Source organism: Anneissia japonica, unplaced genomic scaffold (assembly GCF_011630105.1).
Source record: "Anneissia japonica isolate Jap-2015-1 unplaced genomic scaffold, ASM1163010v1 scaffold288142_len361356_cov169, whole genome shotgun sequence".
In the NCBI taxonomy this organism is placed as follows: domain Eukaryota; kingdom Metazoa; phylum Echinodermata; class Crinoidea; order Comatulida; family Comatulidae; genus Anneissia; species Anneissia japonica.
The window spans coordinates 45,550-63,904 of NW_022753229.1; the positions used below are offsets into that span (position 1 = coordinate 45,550).

Here is an 18,355-nt window from a genome sequence, read left to right on the forward strand (position 1 = left end):
CGAGCTCAACATCGGAATTTAAGGTCAGAATATTGATTCAATAATTGAAATACATTCTTTTTTAAGTTTATACACATTTAATAAAATCCACCAAAAAAAATTGAAAATACATTTTTTATAATGATGAAGTTGTTTACTTTTCACAAATTTGAAATTTGTGGGGATTCACCATTTAGGCCTATGCCCTAGATCTGCGTTGAAGAAAACATCTAAAGGAGAGCAAAAAACAGTTCTAAAATTTACGCAGATATCGAAAAGGAATGGATACCACATTGGGAAAAAAATGTCTCATGTGATGTGAATTGAGACGATTTTGGCTTGCTCTGTCGTTTTAATCATTGTACTATCTATGACACTGAAATTGTGAGTGTAAACAGCATTCAATATACAGTAGTTGGTTTGGCTTGCTACCTCCGCCACCGAATGTAAATGAATTTGAGCCAGTGTTGTTTTTTTTTTTATATTATTTATCATTTCCGAAATTTCTATGTCATCACAAAGAGGGCTAGTAAAATAAAAATGAAATGAAAATAAAAGGTTCATAGTCATACACAAATTAATTTTAAAACGACGATCTGTTTTTTTTTCTTCTCCGCGGTAAGAAAACCCGGAAGCCTAATGTACAGTAAAAGAGTTTGGGCGATGTATATCGTCATCACCTGAGCATGTGGTGGAGGAGAAATTTCTATTATCTTATTGGCTAACATGTGATTTGGAGGCGTGGCTTCTTTGATGGACTCACCCAGACGCGACTGCCGAACTTTGAACTTTAACTTTGTTTACACCGCGAGTTCATGAAATGGAGTCTGAAAATTGGGTAGACATTTTTTAACGAACTTTCTACAGAAAGGAACATCGAAATGAGTGCATACTATTGCAAATTAACTTCGTGTAGGTAAATATGGTTCTTTACAGGCCTGTTGCGTTATTTATATTGGTGGTTTTTGTATTAATTTTTGTACAGCATTGATTGAAGTAGCCGGCGAAAACATCGTAGTAGCCGATCGAATGCGCCGGCCGCCGGCTCTTAAATAAACCCCTGAGTCCTGTAACCTACCCTCTACTCGCATCTCCAATCACAGAAAAGTAATTATAGGTAGCGCTTTTAATGTCGTCCCATGGCGAACTTTCGATGTTTTCACTTGTGAACCAGGACGTGGTTGTCGTGCCAACACCGTTGAAAATAATTGACAACAGTTCCTCATTCAATGCAGAAAATAACGTCAGTCTCACCTAGAATAGTAAAGAAATTAATACAAAATAAATGACATATTATGCTAATTTAATTATGCACGATAATAATGTTATAAAATTATTATATTACTTTATTTTAAATGTATATAAGCCTTCATAAAGCATTCAACAAGAGGGTTTAAACTTTAGAGTCCTTCCTCTGTTATGTTATTTGCCGTGCAATAAGAACTACTGCTGTTTAACTACGCATGTGCAAGAGTGTGAGAACAAGATGGTTTAATTTTTACAGAATAACAAGTATGTTATTATTAAATAATGCAATAATTTTATGCGATTTATAATTATAATGATTTAATAAGATGAGATATGGCATGAAATAACATCAATATAAAATGTATTATGATATGGCGACACCATACCCTGAAGTAGATATGAAAATTACTAAATGGATTTGCTATATTTTTTTAATTCCCGTACAACTATAATCGGTACTGGATTTGATCAGTAGGATTTTGTTTCATAATTCGAAATCTAAGCTTGACCTTTAGGTTGTGAGAAATATACGGACATTCTTGCCAATATTTCACACATACAATTTATATTCAAATTTGTGCACCTCAACCATCAAACCACAATTACACTTCTTAAAAATTACCTTAGTAATACCAAAAGCTGCCCAATTGGTAAATATAGCTTTGTTTCTGTAATGCGTATTGCTGAGGAGAAACCTGTGGGCGTGGTAATTGGACGATTCTGAACCGGAAATCCAAGCTTCGTAAATACTAGTACCACCTGTCGGTAGGCTGACCCCTTTGAATGCTCGAACCCATTCATTACCTTGTGTAAATAACATAAAGAATAGTTATGACACCAGGCTACTTATCTCGAGGTTGTGGGTTCTATTCCCACATTTTTTTCTCAAGTAGGCCTATTTGGGAACGTACTGAGTATTCAACGTCAACTTTGATTTGAAAGAAACAAAAATTAAGGAAAAAAAGTAAAAAATATTTAAGCAAGTTTGTATTAATATTCAAGTTTTTCTTTTTTTTTTTTTTGAGAAAAAACAAATCTATTCAAAATAGTATAATGAAAAATAATGTCAAACTACAAATTACTGTTTATGCAGCTTTAAAGGGACTAACCTTTAATGGATGTTAAATTATAAGAAAGTGTTATTATTATCATTATTACTATTAGTAATATCATAATGAAAAATAATGTTAAACTACGAATTACTGTTTATGCAGCTTTAAAGGGACTCACCTTTAATGGATGTTAAATTATGAGAAAGTGTTATTATTATTATCATTATTATTATTAGTATTATTACTATTACTAGTACTAATATTATTACTATTATTATTATTATTATTATTATTATTATTATTATTATTCAATGGCCTTTGTAATTACCGTTATGTCATTATTTCATGGGTTAAAAAAATGTTATTACACTAAGAAAAGAGAAATGAAATAAAAGTGGGTGTAACTCCCACAAAAGAGAGAAAAAAGGGGAGTATTCAACGTCATTATAACTCGTAGATTACAGTACATTCTTCAAGAGTATGCTAAGAAGGGGCCAACTGTACATTACAACTCGTGTAGACTACATCCTTCAATAGTATGCTAATAAGGGGCCATCTGTACATTATAACACGTATAGACTAAATCCTTCAAGAGTACCGTATGCTAAGAAGGGGCCGCTGTACATTATAACTCGTGTAGACTACATCCTTCAAGAGTATGCTACGAAGGGGCCAACTGTACATTATAACCCATCAAAATTACATCCTTCGAGAGTATGCTAAGAAGGGGCCAACTGTACGTTACAACCCGACAAACATCCTTCCTGATTATGCTAAGCAATTGCGTAACCGTTCAGCATTATAACGTTCACATAATATTACCAGGCAAAGGAGGGACAAGAATTGGGACAGAAGTTGAAAATCCAGGTCCTAATTGAAAAAAGGTACAATAGGGTGCGGACATATTTACAGTCATCAAAACGATTAAGGAAATGAGCTCTTCCCCCCCCCCCATCTTTATCCAATGGCGTAGCCCCGGGGTCTCAGTCCAAAGAGGTGATACAATATAAATTATTAGACCTCTACCTTGGCTAAAATTGCTGAGAAAAGAGTGTCAAGGTTCGTGATTGATACAATTAACCCTTTTATTAATCAACAACAATATGGAAATCAAAAAGGAGTGTCCACGACCCACTGCTTGATAGATGTTTATAACTTTTAAATGTCAAATTGTGAGAAACGAGGTTCAATATGCACTCTTGTTCTTACAGATTTTACCAAAGCTTTCGATTTGATCGATCACCGAATAGCTTTTAACTCTTTATATAACTTTGGTATCTCTCCATCTATCTTGCAGTGGGTCGTTGACTTTCTTTCAAATCGCAAACAGAGGAGCAAGTATAAAAACTGTTACTCTGATTGGGAAGTTTTAACGGGAGGTGTCCCGCAAGGGACTATCCTAGCACCAATCACTTTTCTTTGCATTATTAATTCTGCTCTTAATAATGTTCCTATTGATGGGGATGTTCATATCTGGAAATATGTTGATGACCTGACACTTGGAGAGAGTAGGTTGGTGGAGGGTCAAAGTTCCCTTCAAGCTAAACTTGACTCACTTTCTGTCTGGTCACATACCAACAAACTCAAACTGAACCCCTCCAAGGTTATGCAAGTCCATTTTGGCCGCAGTGATGTTCCAGATATGAACATCCACATATCCAATAACCGTTTAACGGTTGCTAATAACGTCAAACTACTTGGAGTAGTTCTAAGCAGTGACATAAAATGGGAAAATCATGTTGACCTAATGGTCAAAAAGGCTAATAGGAAACTATTCATGTTAAGACAATTAAAAGATGCTGGTTTCAATAATAATGAGTTGTTAATGAGTTGTTAACAGTCTACATGGGATACATACGGCCCACCCTAGAATATGCAGCTCCTCTGTGGTCTGGGGGACTTACAGTTTACCAAGAGACTTCTTTGGAAAGAATGCAAAAACGTGTATGTCGGTCCATTCTTGTAAACAATTATGTTGACTATCAGGATGCTCTCGAAAAACTTGGGCTGGAATCACTCGTACAACGTAGGATTTTATTATGCAAAAAGTTTGCTAAAAAAATTAGCAACGATAAAAGATTTAGCCACTGGTTCCCAAAATCTAAAAATATCTCATCAATGAAACTTCGTAAATATAGAAATTATGAAATGCCTTTCCTGACAACTGAACGTTTTAAAAATAGCCCCATCCCTTATGTAATGAAATTAATTGAAGGATAAATTTAATTTTGCAATTGCATATAACTTTGTGAAATTTTGAGCTGATGGTTTGGGTTCACTTTTTGTATTGTTTTTAAAATAGCCCCATCACTTATCAAATGAAATTAATTGAAAAATTCAAAATTGTTCATTTTTACCTTGTGAACTTTTGAACCGATGGTTTGGGTTTGCTTTTGTATTGTTTTAATGTGATGTTTTTGCTTTTTCTCGTTTTTGTTTTCCTTTTGTACAAAATACGCCAATTTAGAATTTTGCTACTAATGTATTTTTTTATGAAGGAGTTTTTTGAATAAAGATACCGATTATATACAATACAGTATAAATTCCCGACTTAAAGGTGTTCCACAGGTGTCTATAGTCTTCCTAAAATACATTAACTTGACCAAACAAATTTTAGTAAAAACAAAGGAATTTCTACTCTTCAAAAAGTTGACGTCAAATCAACGCACATGAGGAATCCCCGAATTGGTTGAATTAATTTTTGTAAACAAGTTTAGGGGGGATGGGGTTGACGTTCGTAGGCCCTAAATAGGTATTTAATTATAATTTAACCGTTCTTATTAAACGTAATTGAATTTGCTACACTAGTATGTATTTCAGTCATTAAATAGATTATTGAATCATTGAGAATATTTTGTATTGTTTTTACTCTACTCACGTCATTACCACAACGTAAGAGTGAGGCTGTTTATGAATTAAAGTATGGCTTCTTCAGGCTAAAGTAAACAAGGCTACGTTAACGTTAAAATGTTAAAAAGGCTACAGTACTGTTGATATTTTGAAGGTGCGCCTCCTTGGCCACTTTTGTGACAATCGTAATCGATTATTAAAATTCATGGGGCCAAACACTTAATCGCATCCGGGCCCCTTGACTCGTCGTCACGCCACTGCATTACTCCCACCCAAACTCTCCTCTGCAACCAAAGTTATTAGGCCTATCCTCTGAAAATCAAAATTCCTTTGAATTCATTAGAGGCAGATGATTCTCCAATTCATAACTTTGTCTCTCCAGCAAGGAGGAAAGTTCGAATGGTAGTAGGCCTACGCGAATGGTATACATTACACAGGAAGCTCAGAATGCGTTCCGTGGGATATAGCATTGGTGGTGATGATCACACAGAGCAAGCTGTATATAGACTGACATGATAATACAAATCGTTAATATTCAATGTTATGAAGTTTTTCTTTAATCCGAAGCCCTGATAACACTATCACGTTTTATTTTACAAAATGTGTGTGAATTGCCCAAATATTGGCATGATGATGTTATATCACATTCATATTATATCATGGGTAAAATTATAGCATACCATATCATCATACCCATATATGAGCTAAATCAGAGGTATTTGTCATACACTGTGTTTTGACAAGCTTTAGAAGTGACTCAATTACTTACCAATCCTACAGCCTAGAACTTCTACACGCATAGCAAGAAAGTTCTTCCATACTTTGACATTTATTTTTATAGAAACAGCTTGTATCACTGGGTTAAAATAATGCGTTCGTACACCATTCCTGTCCCAGTTTCCGTCAAACATCTTTAAATTAAATATAAGATATCATTATCAGTGACTGAAAGGGAATAACTTTCTTCAAAAAATGTTTATCTTTCAGAAAAAGGATTGGAAAATCCCCGAGCCGGCCACTATGGATCATAGGGCTGAAAATTATCACAAGTTTCTGATGAGAGTGTGATGCTCCACCTAGGTGGGATGCTGGTCCATCGCAGCTTACTCCCAGGAATTTGCTGATAGGGCCTATCCATTGATAGAGCTGAGCAGACTGAAGCATTGTAGATAGAATGAGTTGCTCAAGGAAACATGCGACATCCCGAGCTCGAGGTTGGGAAACCAAACCGTTTAGTGTGCATTAAAACCCCACCTCCTGGGGTGCACCCTGACATTCACCTTAAATGTGTTGTGTATTGTTATCCTCGCCTCTCCGAAGAAGAGATGATGTACTACCATCGCCTCTCCGAAAGAGAGGGATAGGGCACTGCAATATGCGTGTCTTTATTTGTGCGTGTGGGTGTGTGTGTGGGTGTATGCTGTCTCTTATACACATCTTCCAATAACCGTTTAACGGTTGCTAATAACGTCAAACTACTTGGAGTAGTTCTAAGCAGTGACATAAAATGGGAAAATCATGTTGACCTAATGGTCAAAAAGGCTAATAGGAAACTATTCATGTTAAGACAATTAAAAGATGCTGGTTTCAATAATAATGAGTTGTTAATGAGTTGTTAACAGTCTACATGGGATACATACGGCCCACCCTAGAATATGCAGCTCCTCTGTGGTCTGGGGGACTTACAGTTTACCAAGAGACTTCTTTGGAAAGAATGCAAAAACGTGTATGTCGGTCCATTCTTGTAAACAATTATGTTGACTATCAGGATGCTCTCGAAAAACTTGGGCTGGAATCACTCGTACAACGTAGGATTTTATTATGCTGTAGATAGAATGAGTTGCTCAAGGACATATGCGACATCCCGAGCTTGAGGTTGGGAAACCAAACCGTTTAGTGTGCATTAAAACCCCACCTCCTGGGGTGCACCCTGACATTCACCTTAAATGTGTTATGTATTGTTCGCCTCTCCGAAGAAGAGATGATGTACTACCCTCGCCTCTCCGAAAGAGAGGGATAGGGCACTGCAATATGCGTGTCTTTATTTGTGCGTGTGGGTGTGTGTGTGGGTGTATGTGTGTGTGTCGGGTGTGTGTGTGTGTGTGGGTGGGGAGGTGTGTGTGGGGGTGGGTTGGTGTGTGTGCGTGTGTGTGTGTGTGTGTGTGTGTGTGTGTGTTTGTCCTCCTGGGAGCATAACCCACAAACTATTGGACTGATTTACTTAAGATTTGTACACATTGACAATGTTACATGTATCTCAATACTCTTCAAATTGGTGCTGATCGGAAGTAAGAAGCAGACTTTAGAATGTTATTTCTATATTTTCCAGTCGCAAAAGCCGACAGAGCCAACAAGTGAATCGTTTGGCTTTGTTTGGTTAGGCCGAGCGGACTCGAGCGGATCGACAGCGGATTAGAGTAGGGGTGAGTCAAATTGTGGCCGGCAGACTGGAAGCGGTCCGGTGGGCGTGCAAACTCGCCCGATTGATGGGCTTGCCATGCGAGGCCTATTATGAAGCGGTTAGGGCGGAATGCAATTAAATGCCACTACTTTGTTAGTATAGATATATATAATCTCAGAATATATATTTTAGTTTTGTACATCACTTGGGTTCTTGTATATGGCGTCGGTGGCTTTGCTGTACAGTGAATGGCGAATGAGCAATCCGGCCATTATAATAGAGATCAATGGTCTTGCTACACAATATGAAAAAAGAGACCAAGTCTAAAATCGAAAGGTCCACTGATTAATTAGTGATAAGATAGATAGTATTATACATACTCCAAGTATCAAAATGCACGATGAGGACATAGTTAATGTCGAAATATTGAATCCCGACACGATGACGTGCATTTCGATACTTGGAATATGTATTATACTATCTTAGACCAAGTCTAGTTACCTTTGCACGTCCGTAGCCATCTGTGATTACAGTGTCACCGAGCTCGTTCACTTTGCTATAGCTAATAGTGTAGAGCTTGGCCCAGTGGTCGTGTCCCGGTCTTCCCTGTGTCTGAATTCCTGTGATGTTGTGTTCTATCAGCATATCTATTTTAATCCAAGCTTGTGTATCGCTAGCAGATTCAAAAAGCCAACAACAGTTGCAACTGCCGGCGCTGGAGTGTTTTGAATTCAGTCGACCACATTTAGCTCCATATTTGTTAGCATTCTTAGAACTTGCACTTAACTGACTGTCAAAAATCTTGCCACTTTCCATTCCCAAAGGTGCAACGCATTCTGTGCAAAAGATATAATTACTTAAGTGAACGAATCCTGTAGTAAGGCTTGGGTGCCGCAACCCATAGAATTCTTTACGGGTGCAGTACGAAGCCTTCCTCGATTCCTCATGTCTCGGTTGTCAAAAGAAATCCCGGGTAGCAACAATTCATAACCAGATCACTTCGTAACGACCAATTAGACCAATTCGGCAATGTTTGTTTTACGTGACGTACGTTGGGTATAACCATGGAAAGTATCACAATTCAATCAGTGTAAAGTATGGGAAAAGGTAAGGTAATGTTATGGTTGCGAAAATAACCACCCACTGTTAAAGTGAGAAATAAATGGCAAGAAAAGGCAATACGATTGTTTAAAATAGTGTTTATTTACTTATTCTAGCGTATTCTATGCTTTGAAATTGACGTGAACCTTCGTAAACATTAACTAGCCTACATATCGTAGCGTAGTTCGCGGGTCGAAGACTCTTGTGCATATCAATGAATAGATATGTAGGACCTATGCCTAAATTTTTTTTCTAAAAATCTCAATGTTTGGGACCAGTATCATTTGGAGCATTAGCAAACCATTAAGGCAAAATTCTGGCGTCCCAACCAATCATCTTCATGTGCTGTAGTAAAGGCCTATAGCTACCGACGTAATTTCTTTGAAATATGACAAATCTCTATTTTCCTTGGAAGACCAGTCACACCAACGTGAATTTCGGGACATCAACAATCGACTTAGAGTAAGTTAAATCACGTTCAAAAGAACAAATACATTTATTATGATGCATTTGAAATAAGGGAAAGCCGCCATAGCAATCTCCATGTAAACACCACTGTGCCAGTCCATTGTTTACATCCAACGCCCAAGTTTGGTCACGACCATCACCGAACTGGTCTGTTTTATGTACAATTGCAACTCAGCATTTTTAGTTGTCTATCGATATACTGAAGGCTCTAATATTGTAATATTACTGCTGACCTTAAATAATGAAGGTAAAAAAGGTGTAATGAAAATCCTGAATTCGATAGTTTTGGCCCTTAATTTAATATGGGTTGTAATGGACCTTTCCGGATTGTCAATCAAATTTAACAACTGACCAATCAGAACAGAGCCAGGAAAACGCGCGCACCCAACGAACACACGCTTTGTCCCATAAACGCACGTGTTTGCGTATGTTTTTACACTGTCGTTTTATGGGACTTCAGCAACAATATGCAAGGAGTAAGGCCTAGCGGAAATGTCCATTGTAATAACTTTTGGGCCAAACTGTAAGTTCACTTCGGAACTGACTACTATACCTTATTTTTAGTCATGACAAACTTAGTTAATAGACCTTTCCAGAGGTAGTGTCAATCAAACTTAACAATTGACTAATCAGAACAGCGCTAGGAATACGCGTGCGTATCAACACACGTCTTGTCCCACAAACCACATGTTCGCGTATGTTTTAACACTTGTGTCGTCTTGTAGGACATTAGCAACAATAACCAAGGGGCGGGGCTTAGCGGAAAGGTCTATTAATACTGAACACACAAACGTTTTGACCAAAGATCATCATCTTATAAGAAAACGACGATCGAATCTGTCGTGGTATCCCCAATAAGCAGCCATTATTGTATGTGTGTTTTTATGTATTTCTTATCACCTTTCGTTGCAGTAGAGTATGTCGCAGGCCGGTCACCATATTATTACCATACCTACCTACCTCTCTCCGACTGTCAGAATTCCTAATCAACTTACGAACTTCTGCGTATAAAAATCATAAATATGGTCATGGTAGAATGTGTATTCAAACTCACCATCGGATGGGCATACATGAGCTAGGTATCCAGTTGATGAACACATGCACAAATGCTGCCCCACGGCATCAGGAACATCGACACAAATGTTGCCGGGACCGCAGTCCACAAATGCACAGTTACCGGCCACATTCTGAAAATACGTAAATAAAGGTAAGGTAAGGTGGGAGAATAACCTATTGTGCTAAACTGCGTATAAATGGGCGTGGTCTTTGACTTCCTAGCAGCCGTAAAGAGGCGCTTTATGTAGCTACGTGTTCACTACGACAGGGGCTGAAATGAACCATAACCCCGGGGTAACCCCCTACACTTCCAAAAGATGTAATGGGTACTTCAAAGTGCAGACGAGCCAGGTGTTTACACTGGACCTCCATTTTAAGTCCTTATCCGGGAAGACATGGTGCTACCATGGAGGAAATTTCTCCATGGTTTTAGCATGGAGAAAATAGGCCTATATTAAGGAGTACCATCGAGCGAAGATTCTACCAACTGAACCATGTGCGAGGAGCGGCTGGAACCAGCGCCGATGTTAGGGCTGTGGCTAGCGGCGCCCCTGCCTTACCACTCGGTCACTCGACTCGCCAATAAACATAAAAGAGAAGATACAGTTTGGAATATTATAAATTGTCATTCATTAATTTTATCTTCATTGGATTTTTCAAATAATGTACGAATATACTAAATACCGTCAGTTTACGACTTGTTTCTATGTATCTTTCCCCAGCTTCTGCAACAAAGTTCCCAGAATCCTCCTCTACGGTAGCGTCATTCAGTTCGCACGTCATGCGATCTTCGTTGTAGTTGACTGAATGGCATTCTTCGGTGTTGAGACATTCTGTGACACATGTCGTCGGACTTCTGCTCGTCATACTTTTGATGTTATGGTTTTGAAGTTTATAATCCTTCGAAAAGTTTGTGGACTGATGCACGTACGTTAGCTCTATCAAGATAGAAACAATATCATTACCAGAAACGTTTATGCCATAACCAAATACTAAATCGTAGGCTTTCCTCAATAAGTGTACATGTATAATAATCAAATTGGGCTCAATTAATCTGCGGCAGCCGAAATGCAGCGCTACACCTGGTGTAGCACTGCACTTCGGCTGCCGCAGCCGGCACTGGTAGACAATTCCCTGTATTAAGCGAAGCACTTACTGCACTCGACGGTCATCGGCCGACGCTATTCTATGAAGAACGCAACGCGACGACGTGCGCGCAACTGATCGTTTTTAATGACGTTCCGTTCAGACGACCACCAACAATCAGCAATAATAATTTATTGGCTCTCTCTTTCAAAGCAGAGGAACACTCTCACGCAGGAGAGGTTCGACCATACAAGAGAATAAAAGTTACAAGTAAAGATAAATTCATAAAAAAAGAGACAGTAGTAATGAAAAATCCAAATCCAATTAAAATAATATAATATTCTAAAGTTTAAAATCTTAACTAAAAGGGGAAAAAAATAATAAAATAAAAAAAATAAATAAAATAAAAAAAAATAAAAAAAAATAAAAAAATAAAAATATGTAATAATAAAATAAAGTAAATAAAAATAGATAAATAAATAAAAACAAGCACATAATATAATAAATGCAAAGCATACATATCAAAAACACAACAGTAGTATAGTCAATGTCTATTCATAAAATCATTAAAGAGAGAAAAAAAAATGGAAAAAAACACCTATAAGCTATTAACATTATTAGCAGGGTCATTTAAAACACGTGTTCGTTTTTCCCATGCATCTTTTAGATATTCTTTAATACAAGTATCAAAAATTAAGCCAAGAGTCGAATTTGTTGAGAAAAGATCATCAAGCAAATAATGAATTTTTAGATGTGGTGAACCATTGGAGAAATTTCTGTCTCTTATACACATCTAGATGTGTATAAGAGACAGGTACAGTATTAACCACAAAAAACTAAATTGTGGGCATTCTAATAGAAAGTGCTCTATATTTTCAACAGAGTTACAGTTACATAATTTGCAAAAACCTGTGCACTCATCATACCATGTACTTTTCCTACCTTCTAAAGCTAAACAATTAGACCTTGCTTTAAACTTAAGGCTGATTACTTTGAAGTCAGTTTTATCATATAGATATGTTTCAAAAAAAGGAGCTCTGTCCACACTATCAAATTTTATTTGACAAAAACATGAGGCATTCCTGAATATTTTCATGATCACATCACACCATGACCATATATAGGTACTTCATGATTGTATACTGGCATGCAACAGTTGTTTTGTCAAAGAAAATGTGATAATCTGGACAGAGATTCGTCTATTCCTAATGAATTGTGCACTAAATTGTCCATGGTTCATGGCACAGTGGTTACCACTAGCTTCATCCAACTGACGCTATGCAGACAAGCTAGAGAAATCCAAGTCAAAAATCGAAGTCAATTTCTCTCTGAGTCAATAAGCCAATCGACATAAACCTGTGTTGTGTGTATGCTTGTTTATGTCGACTGACTTTGACAAAGGTATGCACAGTTCAGAAAGTCAACAAACTAAACAATTGGCCAATCAGAACACAGCAAAGAATACCCGCTTTTTCTACAATCACACGCAATGTCCCACACAAACGCACGTGTTCGTAAACGTTGTAGTTTTGTGGGAACTTGTGGGGAAAGTCCATTATAGTTCCGGGTATATCGACACTCCCAGACCTAGATCATAAACTTTAGCTTCGAAAAAAAATAGTTTGCGAGAGATGCAGTTTCATAGTCTCACCTTTATTATCTAAAATAGCATCAAATGCAAACCGTCGGAAATAATGGTCTGTAAACTGGACCTGAGTTCCAACCTCCACATTAGTTGGTTTGTTAGTAAACTTATAAACCGTTGTAACATCAGAAAAAGTTTCAAATACATACAGTGCAGCATCTGTGTACGTTAGACCGATTTTATCCCCTGGTATAACGTCTATTTGCTGAGAATATGTAAGCTTGAATTTTTTAACTACATCGCGCTCTGCAGGTGAAGGAATCATTGTTTTACCAACGACTTCATAAATGTTATTATCTGCGTTCACCGATCTGTAAACTAGAGCAATGATGTCTCCGGGTCCACCTGCAATAAACTGCCATCCAGTGATCGTACCAGGACACTTAATCTTGTTCCAATCATCCATCCAAATTCTCGATGCATGTGCAACACCAGTCTTTACCTTCATTAATGGCCAATTAATAATGTGACATGGTATATACGAATCTAAAATGTAAATAAAAGATAATATTTTATTATATTATAGAGTATTATATAATATTGCATCACACATCATAATTATTCAATAGCATAATATTCTTAATAATAGCATACTGTCTACCACATAGCTGAGAACAAAATACAACTCATGTTAAAGATCAGCAAGTTCGTTATGCGGAACGGTATTTGATTTTACAGAGTTTTTTTTTATTTTACAGAGTTTTTTGACAGTCAGTCTGCAAGGTCTGTCCTATTAATTACCTACGCCAAGAGGGTTATGTTCGAAAGCCCATTAGTGCCAATAAAGTATATGTTCAGTAATCCGTAATAATTAGTTAATTCGTAATTAGGGATTACTAATTCGTAATAACGAATTAGTAATCCGTAATTACGAATTAACTAATTCGTTATTACGGATTACTAATTCGTAATAACGAATTAGTTGATTCGTAATTACGAATTACTAATTCGTAATTACGGATTACTGAACATATACTAATGGGCTTTCGTAGTTATGTATTCACTGCTGTCTGTCTGTGGCTGTCTAACGTGCTGTCTGTTTATCTGTTAGCAACATTACGCAAAAACTAACGATGATCATAATAAGCAATTAGAATAGTTGCGTATAATACACTAGTGGTAATTTATTATACAAAGGTTAGATTAATAGATTTAGAAGAAAGACACCATTAAATTTTCGGGTGAAGAGGTCAAAAAACAAATTCATGGTGACGGAAATTCAATTTCCTCGTATTCAGGCGGCACTCAAGAAGGTAATGTACCTGAATACGACAGGTGATTCTATTATTTTTGTAGGGTATGCTGCAGTTTCGCCCATCATACACGGCCTGATTATTGTTGGTATTCAGACACAGGGCGGTATTATTCTCACTATGGAGTGACTGCTCAAGTTTAAATAGATATTTTCAACATTATTAATATTGATAAGGTTACAGCACAGACAACAGTCGTTCCTTGATATTATGTTATGTAACATCGTATCCATACCTACATAGCTATTTTACAAAAAGTATATCTGGCATAGTTAGCTGGGTCTGGGCTTTAGGTTTTATCTAGCATTAGTAACTGATTCGGTTCAGCTCAGTAGCGTAACTGGCTAAAGCCAAGCCAGTGTCCCAGACCTCAAGGAGCATTAACGTTTGCTAGGACATTGGGCCTTAAATCTGCCGAATAGTAGAACAGTTAAGGTCACGGAAATTCCATATTATTTTTATACTGGAGTTTAAAAAAAATAATGAATTGCCCATGATACTCGGCCTGCGTACTGTTCGGCATTCAGCCATAGGGAGAAAAGTAATGGAATCGCCCATCATACACGGCCTGCGTGTTGTTGTTCGGTATTTAGGCAAAGGGCTTAGGTATGCACTCTGAATGACTGCTTTAGTTATTATTATTATTATTATTATTATTATTATTATTATCATTACCAAAGATACTAGAAACACGAGATAGAGCAATCGTAAAGCAAAAATGAGGCGGAAATACGTCACATATTTTACTCAAATCCAAACGTAAGCGGCGCCCTTCTATTTTAAATTTACGCAAGTGGATCCAGACCGCATACACAAGCACCCTACATATACAGGGCGCCCTTCTGTTGCTAAGTAAATCCAGACGTACGCGGAGCCGTTCTCTTTCCGCTAATGATGGAAACTTTATCACTGGGTTTTCTGGGATTGTATCCTAATATAAATAATGTGCCAGATGTATAATGTTTTTGCTGGGCATGCAAAGCTTCAAGAATTTAATTAATTGTTCTCTTAAGCCGGGCACTCACTGCGCCGAACGGTCGTTCGCTGACACGATACTATGGAACACGCATTGTTTTAATGACGATACGTTCATACTGCAACCGCAAATCAGCAGATGGCGTCGCGTTTGTCTAGCACTCACATGAAGCGGAGTTGGGCTGTCGTATGACGTAGTGAATGCCCAGCTTTACCTTTCAAAACGGCTTGAAAAGAATAGCTTCGGTATCTTGGTTGAGAGTCAATAGTGTGAATGGTTCTTTTTAACAATTCATGTTTAGAAATCGAATTGGTGAATAGGAATGAAGAAGACGCAGGGTCACCAACATTATATGGCAATGAAGCCTTATAAAACTTGAATCCTATGACGTCACCCTTTAGTACTGGTATCCAATCAAAGTCTTGTAGTTTATGGTCGCGAATCTGATTCAATTTCGTTTGCGCTGGTATAATTGTTCGTCCAACAACAACATATTTTCCGTCACTAACGACGTGCGGACGAAAGACCAGCGCTATCAACTCCTCCGACTGGACTGGAAAGAATCGCCAACCTGTCACAAATCCATCGCAGGTTATGGTATTTCCAATATTCAATAATGTTACCCCGGTGCCATCTAAACTCGGTCTTGAAATTAGCATTCCACCGACGACAGTTGGACAAGTCCCTTGTACTAGATGAAAAAAAAAACAAATCAAAATGTTAATTGTATGAAGAAGAAATTAGCTTTTTCATGAGCCGGCATTAGAATCGCTGACTGTTCTCTCACAGCCAAATTCTCGGTTGTTTCCATTTTTTTTGTTTCCATTTGTTTCAATGTTTCCAAACATTTTTTTTTAGACAAGGAGGTACCAACTCAGTTCTCAGGAAAAAATATCACAGAAACCCGACAAAAAAGCAATCAGAAAAAAATACATTGGTGGCATCTTCATACCGGTTACTTTAATTTCGCATTAAAAAATATTCATAACTACTCCTGCACAGACCATAAAGCAAGTTGATAACAGATGATCCACTTTTGGACACACGATGGAGAAAAAAATCTGGATACGGGAGTGAAGAACATTATCTAGTGAAAACAACTAACGTAAATATTTAAAACGGAAAGCCTCTGAAAGCAAAGAAAGAAAGAGAAGTTTGAGACCAAAAACAACCAGATGAGAAAGGGGGTTTATAATTGAGCAAAAAATAGACTTTTTAGTCCTAAAAAGTCAAAATAAAGATAATGTTGGATACAGAAGTTCAAGACAAGCATAAACATAGTGTTGGAAATAAATAAACAGAGAATTACTAATGAAGCATAGAATATGTTTACAAAGCAGAAAAACTAAATCCATAAATAGTCGTGGGCATAAATACGAGAGGGGGAACCTTCAATTTTGAAGAACTTTAAGTCATTAAAAGCTCATTCCGGTCATCTAGGAATCAAAATTTTCCCAGGGAGAACCCAGGACTCCAATTTCTCTTTGAGAATACGTTATGCAATTACTCGTTTAAAAAAAATGTATTTTACACACATTACAGGCCTATTTACTGTAATAAGAATGAGAAGGTTTACCTGACCGTTTTGAAGAGGGGGAAACCTTGAATTTTGAATAACTTAAAAGTCATTAAAGACACCTCAAAAGTCGGGAAAGCTCATATCCCGCCATCTAGGAATAATCATTTCCCAGGGGCAGGACCCCAGACCCTCCCCCTTTTCTTTTAGGTAGTAGCAGCAGCGGTAGTAGCAGCAGCAGTAGCAAAAAAACATCCATACAATGATTTTGAGCAAAAACGTCTGAGAGACAAAAAGATAAAAGAGGGGTCCAAATACAGAAGAAGACAGGGAAGTGATGTTACTCGTGGTTGCCGTAGTGGCAGCGGCAGCGGTTGAAACAGCAGCGACATGGCAGCAATAACAAAATGCAGAAGCGCAAACACCCATAACATCAGCATTAGTAGTAGCAGTTGAAGTGGTAGACCTAGTAATAATAATATGCCAACATCTCAAAACTATCCTACTTATGGTTACATAAATAATCTTTCAGCCTATTAATATGACATCAGAACTTCAACCAATAGGACCTTAAAAATGATAGAAACCCAAGAAACAATTAAATATTATTTCCTAAGCGTTGATAAGTAAACATATGCAAACATAAACATGCAATTACCCTTTGAATCCATGCTCAAGAAAAACAGTAAGCCGATCCGTAATAAATTATACATGTACATCGTGTTACGTTGGAGTATGAAAATGGCACTGTGATATTAGCCGATTTCAATATAAATGTTATAGTGAGGTACACAACCTGATAAAAATATTTCATCACTATATACATCGTTATATGGAGGTTTTATTGGTATGTTAGTACCTTCTTTAGTTCTTGTTTGTATTGTTCATTAGGCTAAATTGGATGACAAATTGAAGTAGACATTGTCATGATCATGACGAGTGTTTTAATTAACCAACAAGACACGTTTCGTATTTTTATAAGCCATTTTATGTTATTGATTCAGCTGTTATATAGCTACTATTTTGGAAGATTCCTCATCAAAAATACGATGAACAACACGAATTCGTGTCTGCATTTCTAACAAAATATCCAAATCAATTAGCATAATATATAAATTAAAATTGTTCTTACCCTTTAATATTTTAACTTCACTTTACAACACTCTCTTGTGTTTTTATACTTTCAATATTGTAATATTATTTCGGCATCTGATTTTTGTTGAAATCTTGACAACCTGCTGAAACTACAAAAAACGCGCTGTAAGCGTCATAACTATTTCACACTATCTAGCACCATATGAGCCTCTTTTAAAAAAGCTTCAACTACTTAAAATATATGATTTGCATAAAGTTAAAATCGCAAATTTCATGTATACGTTGTTTAAAAATAAACTTCCAAAAACCATAAACCAGATGTTCAATAGCAACAGTTATACTACTCAACATAATTTAAGAAATTATTAGAAAGTAGGCTGTATATTCCATTTGTAAGACCATATAAAAGTCAGTTGTTTGACGATTGCAAGACCACGGTTGTGGAACAACCTAACAATAGACCCTATCAATACTAGAAATTATACCATTTAAGTCTGTACCTTAACTAAATTCAGTTGATTTTCTTCACTTTGTTTACGAAATTTATGATTATTATTATTTTTAGACAATTTATTATTTTATTTTTTTATACGCTCATGTTTTTTCTTTTATTATTTTTCTTATATTAA

General features: G+C 36.8%; 1 protein-coding gene across 1 annotated transcript in view; it reads right to left on the reverse strand.

The window, feature by feature from the left end:
- Window positions 1-17,359, reverse strand: part of LOC117122770 — a 25,159-nt gene extending 7,800 nt beyond the window's left edge. Inside the window, exons 1-9 of the mRNA XM_033268511.1 lie at window positions 17,290-17,359; window positions 15,330-15,806; window positions 12,893-13,372; window positions 10,840-11,093; window positions 10,154-10,286; window positions 8,032-8,366; window positions 5,899-6,040; window positions 1,850-2,031; window positions 1,058-1,233 (exon numbers count right to left, since the gene is read on the reverse strand). Coding sequence (XP_033124402.1) covers window positions 1,058-1,233; window positions 1,850-2,031; window positions 5,899-6,040; window positions 8,032-8,366; window positions 10,154-10,286; window positions 10,840-11,093; window positions 12,893-13,372; window positions 15,330-15,806; window positions 17,290-17,350 — 2,240 coding nt within the window. The 5' untranslated portion in view covers window positions 17,351-17,359. The remainder of the gene's footprint in view (window positions 1-1,057; window positions 1,234-1,849; window positions 2,032-5,898; window positions 6,041-8,031; window positions 8,367-10,153; window positions 10,287-10,839; window positions 11,094-12,892; window positions 13,373-15,329; window positions 15,807-17,289) is intronic.
- Window positions 17,360-18,355: the final 996 nt, after the last annotated feature.